The sequence below is a fragment of the Anneissia japonica genome, unplaced genomic scaffold (assembly GCF_011630105.1).
Source record: "Anneissia japonica isolate Jap-2015-1 unplaced genomic scaffold, ASM1163010v1 scaffold2003_len1103335_cov173, whole genome shotgun sequence".
Taxonomy (NCBI): domain Eukaryota; kingdom Metazoa; phylum Echinodermata; class Crinoidea; order Comatulida; family Comatulidae; genus Anneissia; species Anneissia japonica.
In genome coordinates, this window is record NW_022758706.1 from 936,265 (window position 1) to 947,327 (window position 11,063).

At 33.2% G+C, this 11,063-nt stretch overlaps 1 protein-coding gene and 1 long non-coding RNA gene across 3 annotated transcripts in view; both read right to left on the reverse strand.

Moving 5' to 3' along the window:
- Window positions 1-13: 13 nt before the first annotated feature.
- On the reverse strand, window positions 14-3,541 carry LOC117125377. The gene is made up of 4 exons (XR_004448110.1): window positions 3,225-3,541; window positions 1,944-2,037; window positions 1,181-1,349; window positions 14-595 (listed from the first exon to the last, which is right to left on the reverse strand). It is a non-coding gene; the product is annotated as an uncharacterized LOC117125377 (long non-coding RNA).
- A 632-nt stretch (window positions 3,542-4,173) lies between these two features.
- The window catches only part of LOC117125376 (3-oxo-5-alpha-steroid 4-dehydrogenase 1-like), an 11,928-nt gene continuing 5,038 nt past the window's right edge, over window positions 4,174-11,063 (reverse strand). For both annotated transcript variants that reach the window (XM_033271867.1, XM_033271870.1), the window contains exons 2-6: window positions 9,308-9,635; window positions 8,533-8,699; window positions 7,555-7,656; window positions 6,903-7,053; window positions 4,174-6,231 (exon numbers count right to left, since the gene is read on the reverse strand). In XM_033271867.1, coding sequence (XP_033127758.1) covers window positions 6,165-6,231; window positions 6,903-7,053; window positions 7,555-7,656; window positions 8,533-8,699; window positions 9,308-9,609 — 789 coding nt within the window. In that variant the 5' untranslated portion in view covers window positions 9,610-9,635 and the 3' untranslated portion in view covers window positions 4,174-6,164. The remainder of the gene's footprint in view (window positions 6,232-6,902; window positions 7,054-7,554; window positions 7,657-8,532; window positions 8,700-9,307; window positions 9,636-11,063) is intronic.

Genomic DNA, 11,063 nt, shown 5'->3' on the forward strand with positions numbered 1-11,063 from the left:
ACTTAGGAATCAGGGCACTAATTCAATATTTAAACTGAACACCAGATGACTTGGAAGATCAGAGTTCAGTATGACAACAGGAACAAATGTTTAATATTAAAGAAAATCATGCATGAGTAGATTTCAAATGCTTTAATAGAAATGTGTTCAAAAGTTTGTTTGTCTTGCGCAGTGCCCTGACACAAAGAATAGTAGCATATCTTAGACATGACTTTTTATAGCTTGCTTTAGTGAACTTATTTTTTATAGATCGTCTGGAGGGCAGAAAAAATATAATTTATTTTCTCCTGTGGATGTTTTTTGCAAAAACCATTTGCGAAATAAGAAAACAAAATTTTATTGTCATTTTTTTTCCACTCTCCTCTGACGATCAAAACAAGGTACAAAAAAAATGCTTGCTTAATAGTGCAATTCTACACTAGATAAAGAAACCAGTCCACAGCACTGATGTGGAAGATGCAATTACATATACAGTACTTTCAGCTAATAATAACACCAAAATAAAAGAAATGTAAATGTTTTACCAAACCTTTTTATATTAATCTCATAGTATAACCAAGCAAAACATAAAGACTGCTTCTGTTTTAAATGTATACTATCAGTTAAAAAATAAAAAAAAAACTTTAAAAATTTAATTAAAATTCTGAATAGCGCATTTTACAGAATCAAAAAAGTTATTGACTTTCACCAGGAGCCAGAGTGATTACAAATATATTCGCCGACTTGCATGCATTTAACATACTGCCTGTGTTGGGATGAAAAATAACGGACATATAAATAACAATTTCTATACTGTATCCTTTTGTGTGGACCTTTAAATTGGCTGGTAACTAATCTAAGCGTCTTTGTATTAAAAGGTCTCTAAATCATTGTAAACTAAATTTTTTCTATCTTCGTCTAATTTGAATTTATAGCATATTTGAACGACTGAAATGAACATTTGAGGTTTTTAAGAATTTGCCACAAAGAGACCTTTAATTTTGTTTTCCTAAAAAGATTTAAAGGAATAACAAGCTGTGAAACAATATTCTAATGACAAACTATATGTATGGGAAGATTTGATATGAGCAGAAACTACCATTTTACAAGAGGCAATTAATTATGAGACTAACACACAAAATATAGATGCAACAATAGCATACCACATACCATAGCATTGTTTTCAAAACCACACCCCTACCTCTTTGTCCGACTAAACCACATCCTAGGCCCCTGCCTTCATTATTTAACTGTATATGGATGTACTCATTCTCATTTCGCATTCCGTGTAGTGATCTGGTTCTGTCTGGTGGAGACCGGTTCCCATTTGGCGGTGTTCTGGGATGGCCATCATGGGGTAATGTTGCATTCTGCAGGCATAAAAAAAGTCTTAGGTTCAAATCTTGATTAGGTTAGGTTAATTGGTTAATTCAAGTATCTATGAAGTGTCCACAGAAAAATGACTTGTTCCGTAAATGCTACGCAAGACTTTGGAGACTGAAAGTTGCCTTTGGCCAGATGGTGTCGCTTACCCTAGATTTGGGTTGATTTTAAGCTTATCTATGTTTTAAAGACATAATACAGGGCTTATAGTGATTAGAATACAATAAATCATATTTGTTATAATCATAATTATATACCATCAGCTGCTGCTATGTTTCCTCTGTGCTGTCTTGTTTTAGACCACCTATGTTTTCTACAATTTACTGCTCTCAAATTGTTGCTATGTTTTAACAAAAAGAACAATTGAAAAAAAAAAAACCCTGAAATGATTGACCACATGAATTAATAAACTATTAAAATGTAGAAATATGATGAAAATGGAAAAAAATAGTAAAACAGATTTTGAAATGGAACTAGTTAATGAATAAATGAATGAAACCAAGGAATATGAGAATGATAAATAATTATCAAAATAAAATGCTTTTTATATAATCATGATTTTAATGAAAATGACCAACTACCTGAGGAAATGCTGACTAATTTTCCTTTTCTTTATTTACAGGTTTACAGCCTTCCAACGAATCCTGCTGCTTGCAATTTATCCTCCTCAGTTTTCTAAAATTATCATTTTATTCAAGTTAGGAATATGTTATGGTAAACACTAAAAGTAGAAATTAAATTTTAAAAAACAAATTGTATGTAAATAATATAACATTACTACAGGGTTACACAACTTGGTCATCATTTATGGCAGTTGGGATGGGTCTTTAAGTGGTCTCGAGTAAGTAATATAGTACTGTAGTTTACTGTGAATTTAATATCAATTCATCTCTAGTTAGTGTTTTATATGCAATGGCAAATCTCAACTATCTATCATTAAACTATTGCATCTATGCATTTCTGCATTCCAATATTTTTTTTTGTTCTTTGTATGTTATAAAGTACCAGAGACACCCACCTATATGTATACAGTGCCAAAAAACTAACAGACCTCTGATTGTTATCAAAATAATGGAATAGCATTTTTTCAACTAGAATAAAACTATGAAATTCTCAACAATTTTGAATATTGAAGACTTGTATTATACTGTGCTATAGCTACATCTAGCAAATAAATATTTATTGAATGGTTATAGTTCATTCTAGGAGTAAACAACCGAAGGATTTAATAAGCCTCTTTCTAAATGAGTTGAATCTCATAATAATTAATATTTACTTTCAAATCTATACTTATATTGAAAAAGAAACAAACAACTGACAGAAGTTTATAATTATAATATTTAGGCTGACAATAAACACATTATCTCTGAAAAAAAAAATTTTAGCTTGAGTTGTGAATGTTGTTCTTCAGGAGACAAACTATTCCAATGTTGCAAACCAGAGTTTCTAAATTCTAAATTCACCATCACATTTACAAGAAGCACAATTTTGACAACATCTGGTATTTCTTTAATTTTAAATGTGGAACAGTTTTTAGATATTTATTTGAGATATTTGTTTTAGTAGGCCTAGATAAGAGAAAGCATCATAGAGTTTTTTCAAACCATGAAGATATTAAAAAACACAATTTTAGCACTAAAGTTCATTGGCAACTCAACGACAAGTCCTAACCCTAGACTCTAGCTCTGCACATCTGCCAGATTGCTTGTGTGGGAGGTCTAGGCCATAGGCCTTAAACTAAGTGGAAGAAAACATCAAGAACAAGAAAGTATTTCTGTTATAAAAATTATCAACAATTCACAATATTTATTATTCAAAATAACTGATTATTTATCTGAAGTACATAATCGAAAGTACATTACCTGCTTCTCACCAAATTGCTATTTATTACACTTAAGTCTTATTGTTTAGCAAAAAAATGTAGGCCTATCTATAGACCTAGGCCTCCGCCTAGTCAGACGGCGGTACGCCTATGCAGCTCGGCTTAGCCTAGACAGGGAGTTGTTATAGTCACTATAACAACTCCCTGGGCTAGACTAGGCCTAGATCAGCTTAAATTTCGATCATAATGGGACCACGAAAGAATGACAAATTTAAAAAATACAATAATACGAACCCTATAACCTACTCATGAACGTGCAAAATTTACAAAACAATAACAAACAGCACATATTTACCACCAAAAGTTGACCTGCTGGTAAAAACAAAGGAAGGAGGCGGGGCAAACGTTGCCGCATAATATAGGAAAAAATAAATGGTTTTATACTCAAAGTATTGAAATACACGCCATCGTGTTGGGATTCAATATTTCGACATTAATTTTCATCAGGAATCCAAATGGTTTTAAATAACCCAAAATATTTTACTGTCCATTTGGCTACTGTATATCTTCTTGGTTATATTTATTCTTTGTTGTCTGCTTTCAATCATAACAATCATTGGAAGTTAACAATAATTATAATTGCTAATAATCTGAATAACAGACAATAGAGCCGAAATAAAAGAAATGTACAGGGAACAATCAAATAGAAAAATGTGTTAAAGAAAAATGTAGCCACACGCAAACTAGTAGTACGTTGTCAAAAGATAAAGATTTTAAGTAGCGAGCTTAAAAATAAATACAACTTTATAACCATGGACTACGAATCCCTCCCGCAATAATGAACAAGCATTGAAATTAGTCATTGAATTTCTAATTGTTAATATTTATTTAAGAAATGAAAATTTCAATATATAAATATAATATACTTTGTTGTATTTGGTGTAATGCCCGCCAATAACGACCAAAGTAAGCAAAACTAACAAGAAAACTTTCATCAGATTTGAGAATACTTTAATACTTCAAAAATAGTTGCTTTTACAACTTCATATACAAGTCAATATGAAAGACATTTGGTATAGGCTTAATAAATAGGGCCTATTATAATTTTTATAATGGACACTGGATTCTTGTATCTTTATATAGTACTCAGTATTCGCAAAAACTTTTCCCTTTCAATTAATTATAAGCAATTGGGAACATTTCAGAATATAAATAATACTGTAATGATGTGTGATTCCGAGAATAAACACCATAACTTTAGTAAGCTAATAAAACTTACATACCGGTAAGCATTATCAATTCAATTTTATTTAATGCTACAAGTGCCATCAAGTGCCAATATCTGATAAAATTAGAATTGCACAAACACAGCAATATACAGTATATAATAAAAGTATTGTAATTTTCTTTAAAATCATCAAAATTAACTGCATCAAGTATTCTAAAATACATATGTATAAATGAATAAAGGTTGACATGAATACATGTTTACTATAAATGTTCTAATAAGTGCCGTGGCGCTAATAAGATTTTTGAAGGCATTTATTCAAGGGTTGTGCTTAGCGAAAAATTCACCTCTCAAGCGGTGCTTATTAAAGTGCAGCACGTAACTTAGAGAGGAGCATAATGTAACATTAACAGAATTTGATTAAAAAAGCCCAAAAGTTGCATTAAATATATTTGCATCACAAAAGCAGTAGTTTTCTATACTCGGGACCACTTTCATCACCAAAGATGCACTACCCGCATTGCAAGTACTGTACATTATTCGTTGGTGATTGAAACTTAAATAAAACTGATAATCTCTATAAATTAATGCGTATTAACCTAATACTGTTGAACTTGCCTAAGTCGAATCCAAAATGGCATTGAAAAATTCTTCCACAGATCGTTTATTAATGGAACTTGTTATGCAAAGTCGACTTAAGCAAGTTTTACTGTAATTCTAGTAACAATTAAAAATCAACATAAATATATTTTCCTTACTTTTTCAACGTTTTTACATCTTCAAATATCATATTCCTCCTTAATATTACATGCAGAAATATTATATAAAATCTGAAATTCAGGACATCAGAATTTGCTAGTTGTACTTTGTTCGTTTTAGTTGTGAGACGAGTAATATAGGATCATATGCACATGATATGACATGACCTGAAAAAGAGTACGATTATGGTTTTGTTTAGATTTGCAATGACACGATGCACATCAACACATGACAGTGCATTGCATTACAAGTGGTGGGGGGGGGGAGCATAGCGAGACCACTATAATTACTTCATGAACTTCAAACAGGTAAGTTCTGATGGAGAAAAATCATAGCGATATTAAACAACTAGAGTGCTGCTTAGACGATGAAGCAATGCTGAGTTGTGTACGTGTACCATCCAAGATTGTCGCCATAGGAAAGAGCCACCTTCAGGCTCAGTATACATATTATAACCATAAATAAGCCCTCTGACTAAACTATTACTACATTAATCATTATTACTAATAATATAAATAAATTATTAAACTATCGTAGCCTAAAAGAGGCCAAGTAGAGCATCTAATTTAAAAATAAAGTACCGAGGAATGGAAATTGAAATTGTGCACCTTAAACCCATACACTGCAACACTCGAGTTTCAACATACAGGTCACTTAACTGTACGCGACTTTCCGTGTAAACTGAGGGCGCCATTGAAAATGATGGTGCTTAGACGAATTTGGATTAGGTAAATCTACGGCAGCCATCTTGGATGGTACACAAACACGGCTCTGCGTATTCTGAACATCGAATACATTGCAGTTAGCGCTCTAGCATTCTTATTATAACTCTATGATAAAAATAGAATAACGTATAACTCGCAACGTTATTGTGCTTTATTGCTTATGGGTGTGTTCCGTGACTTGTAGCAGTCCTAGAGAGGCACTTAGTAGCTACATGTTCACATCATTCCACGACAGGTTTCTTATAGCCATGTTGTATTCAATATTGCTTTACAGAATAAATGGAATTACAGCTTTTCTTGACTTAGGATAATCATCAAACTTTTCACGATAGTATCTGGAAAATATTTAGAAAAGAAGTAATGTAAGTCTAAAATTATTATTATATTATTAATGGTTTTTTTTTTCCTTAGAAGTAGAGACATTGGGCCTGTTTCTGCTGAGCAAAAAAAACATGTGTTTTTAAACGGTTATTAAAAAACATGTGTTTTTTCCCCAGTAGAAACAGACCACAAAACAAAAAAGGGCTTTTTTTACATGCATTCGTTATAGGGTTCGCATTCAGAAAACGTGTGTTTTGTGGTACACTTTGCAGCTGCAACACAATACTGTGTTAGTCATGACCCGTCGGTGACCCGTATTGACCTCTTCGTTGGTTTGATCGCTCGTCTGCGGAAAATTTGGGGCGAAAAAAAATTAAACCAATAGGATGACATGCTTATAGCTCGCAAGAAGTAAGGTCAGCTTCAACTTCCGTTGGTGACCGTCATTTAAGCTCCACCCACCTGCCAATGCTCGCATTACCGTGTTTTCATTAGTTGCACTTTTCACTAGAAACGCGTTCAGAAGGAATTTAACCATTCACAGTATAAAAAACATGTGTTTTTGGCGTTATTCAGCAGAAACACGCCCCAAGACTGCTAATGAGGAACATGAAACCCTGGTCTGAAGCAGTCTTTAATTGTAAGGTGGCCTGTACTGAGAAACACAAAAAATCAAATTACTTACCGATGGTGGTGGCATGCCCTTGGTCCAATGTTGCACAAAGTAAAGAGAAAGAAAGAAAATGCAGTAAATGACCACACAGCCATTGCAAACCCCAACCATTCCACGATCTCTCCAAAAAAGTTTGCACCCGATATATAATTAAACATACCACCTGGAAGGAAAAATAATCTCTTAAATTTGTTACCTAATATTGTCTAGGAATGTATATGTATAGAGAAACATTGTTGAGAATAAAAATGTTTCATGAATATTCAGTGAAAACCTTAGGCTTTTTCATTGGGTTCTTTTTTAACTCAATCACAACATTTTTAAATTGAAGGATCCATGCAAACAATTTAAAAATAGTATTTCTTATATTTATTTATTTTATTTACTTTATTTACTTTGTGAACATACGCCTTTAGATGGGCGGCACTCAAGGGTGGTGCGTTCAACTTAAAATACAATATAATAAATCACTTAATTACAGTACAATAAATACAAATAAAACATAATTGACCCAAAATAATTAAAATGAAACTGAGAAATAAACCTGATAATTTGTGAGCAAAATATATTATGAATATAACTTTGTTGCAATTATAATTGAAAGTTTACACAGTAAACAACTCAAGTTAATTTAATAGTTTGCACATATTTATATACGACTCACCTTTTGGTATTTTGTAGCCAGTCTCGCCAGGTTTCCGCAAATTCCTAAGGATATAGTCCGAGTGTAAATTAATGAACATTCCAACAAAGAACAGACAAACACCTTAAAAAAAACACAGGGAGTATTATGTAATAGAATTATAAAAAAGAACACTTTTCAGATAAATGTAAAACTGTTTTTATTGCTGTATTTAAAAATTTATTTTACTTTTGACTTGTCAATCTACCAATAATGCTGTCCACGTTATCAAATGTTAATGGTATGGACTGAACTGTGCAATGCCCACGTTTGGCTCGTGTGCACTTTAAAGAACCCAGTACATACTTTGAGAAGAGTAGGGGGTTACCCCGGTGCACTGGTCAATTAAGTCCCCTGTTGTTTAATGGATATACCACGTAGGACAGTGATTAAGTTCACTTATTAGCATATCCTTGGCACTTGTGCTGAAAAAAAAAATGAAAATATGATATCATCATGTCCACATATGGGTACATCACTCAAATTTTTCACATAAAATTTGTTAGTGTGGACCTTAAAACATGCACAACTACTTGTAATGTAATGTACTTAGATTTAATTAGCACTTTCTACCAAAGTCTCAAAGTGATCGAGGTGTGGACTAGCTTGCAAAGTAACTTGCTTATCCTGTAAAGGTCTCTTCCCGGTCAACTGGCACCAGCTACTCTCGTCTTTCCACAACAAGGGATGTATGGACCAGTACACCCGTGTAACCCCCTATTCGTCTCGAAAGATGTACTGGGTTCTTTAAAGTACACAAGAGCCAAAATGTGTAAACTGGGCCTACGGTTTATAGTCCTTATCAGAGAAAACTTTTTCCACCACCAGAACCATATGTGAGCGTGCCATTTGAACCAGCTCTGATATTATAGCTGTACGTTGAAGTACCCCTGCCTTAACCGCTGGCCGTTAGACTTCTCTTTTCTGATTAAATATTTAAGATAAAACTATTTTGCTCACCAAATAAAAACCTAGAATCGGATATCCAATTGCTGGGGTACTCAGCATATTTTGTCAGGTAACGTCCCTGCATATATCCATTAAAGATGCAAAAGAACATGGCCAAAACAAATGGTAACATTGGTGTGTCCTTTCCTCCACGGATCAAACACGGGAAGATTAGCGTTCTAGAGGGTGGATATAAATAGAAAACTGAATATTAATTATTATTAATTTTTACTATTATTCTTACTATCAGAAAAATAAGAGTTTTACAGTATACTAAACTTATTAAATCCTTTCGAGTTGTATGTACTCAACAAAAATGTGACCGACTCTGACAAAACCCGCCATTTGTATGAAAAATTCAGAATTTAGTTTTTAGATTTTGCACGAATTCTTCTTATAATACAATGTTTAAATGATGGAAATTGGATGAGTATTAGCAAAGTTATGAATATTTAATTCATTGGATATCAGTCATGAAGGTTTTGAGAAAACAGCTTCCAAAGACTCTAAAATCAATAGTTTATTATTAAGATTTGTATGTTAAAAATAATTTAATATACTTTTTAGTTAGATTAAGTGATTGATATTTTGCAGAAATGTTCTTCAGTATATCTTCTTTTATAAAATGCAAAACCTGAAAAAGCCAAAGCTGGTACTTACTCAAGGCATGGACATATTGTAGAAAAGTATTTTAATTTTGGTTTATTACAATTTTGGTTAATGCAGCTCTGGCTTAATGCCATTTTGGTTTATTGCTAAGTAGATTTTAATCCAAACAATTGAATACCTTTGCACATAATGAATAATAAAGAGGCCACACAGGATAATGTTAACTGTAGTTTTTGTCTGGACACTGTCTGTGAACAGCAGAAGCGTCAACGGAATCAGGAGTGCTGGAGATTCTTGCAAAACCCAGGCAACTTTTACATTAATAGTCTTTCCATGTGCAGGATCACTATAGCGACCATATGTTGCCTTCATGAACTGGAGTAAAAAGACAACAAAGATGGCCAGAAATGCCAGAACTACCGCCATCCAGAAGATGAGCTGCTCCTCTGCCACGCTCTGACCACTTAAAAATGACAGCATGGTTTTGATAAGGTGTGTCTATGAATCTACAAAAGAATGGAGAAGCATTTTGAAATCCATATTTATATACTCACTGAATTGAGGAAATTGATTTTTTCCCCTGAACAAAAATCCTAAATCCAAATGAACTAATTTATGACAATTACTTATATTGTACTACTCTAAAAGCAAAAGCAACACATTTTACATAGTCATATTTTTTAATCATTGTGAAGTTAGGGAAGTAAAAATGCTGAAAATATCAGTGATGGAAGGTAAATTCTACAATTTGAAGAAATTATATAAAATTCTTTTTCCTGATGAAAGTGCATTTTGACAATGATTTTTGCATTCACTTTCCATAAGAATAGCCTACAGTAAAGAAATAATATGGTTGGTCCTCAAGACCTCTCTAATTCTGACTCTCTCTTTGAGACCACTATCTTTACGTGCCAACTACCATTCTTAAAACAGCTGATCCTCTAATTGCAGACAGCACCAGTATTAGACCACCCCACACCTTCAGGTACCCAATTGTGTCTCACATTGGGGGGGGGGGGGCTAAACTTAACATAACAGCTAGCTCAGTCGGCTAATCTGGTAGTAGCCGCTGTGTGTGCGCTGAACCGTGGAGATCTCTAGGTCCCCGGTTCAATTCCCAACGCTGCCTCTCCTTGTGTTTCAGCTAGAGGGCTGAAATACAAGTTACAATAACGCACCGTCTTTCGGATGAGACGTTTAAGCCGTTGGTCCCGTGTGCATTATGGCCCATGTGCATGTTAAAGAATGCAGTACACTCTTCAGATAAGAGTAGAGGACTGTCTCATGGTGCACTGTACTGCCCAATCACCACCAGAAGGACCCCACTGGAAATAAGTCTTCTTCTAGACTTTCGTGGGCTATCCTTGGTGTTTACACCGAATAAATCCAATCCAATCCAACCAAAATAAATAAGTTCATTAATGATAAGATAATTTACTTTTTTTAAAAAATTTTAAAATGTACTTAAGAATGCAAACCAATGCTTTGTCACCTAGTTTGGAGGTACAATACTATATAATGTATTATAGGGGCATTCCACAGTATTTTTTTGTCACGGACATTACAAATTTGAAAATATAAAGAGCTATATTTTATAGATTACACAATGAAAACAAGTCAAATTTTGGTTTTTATACTCCCATTCACTCTCAACTGTAGGAATATAACACAAAATTAAAAAAAAAAATTACGGTGTGTATGTCAGAATGCAAAATGTACGTGTCACGGACATTACAGGATTGCGACATAACTTTTGATGGTATATAGGAAAATTAAAATTCCTGTTCTGTTTTTGCATATATCAGAACTTCCTTCCTAAATCAAATAAACAGATAGTTGTTCTAACTTTATCAGGAGTGAAAAATAGAAAATGTAAAATATTTTCATTATATAATATGGATTACGTAGTGTCACGGACATTACATCTGTAAATG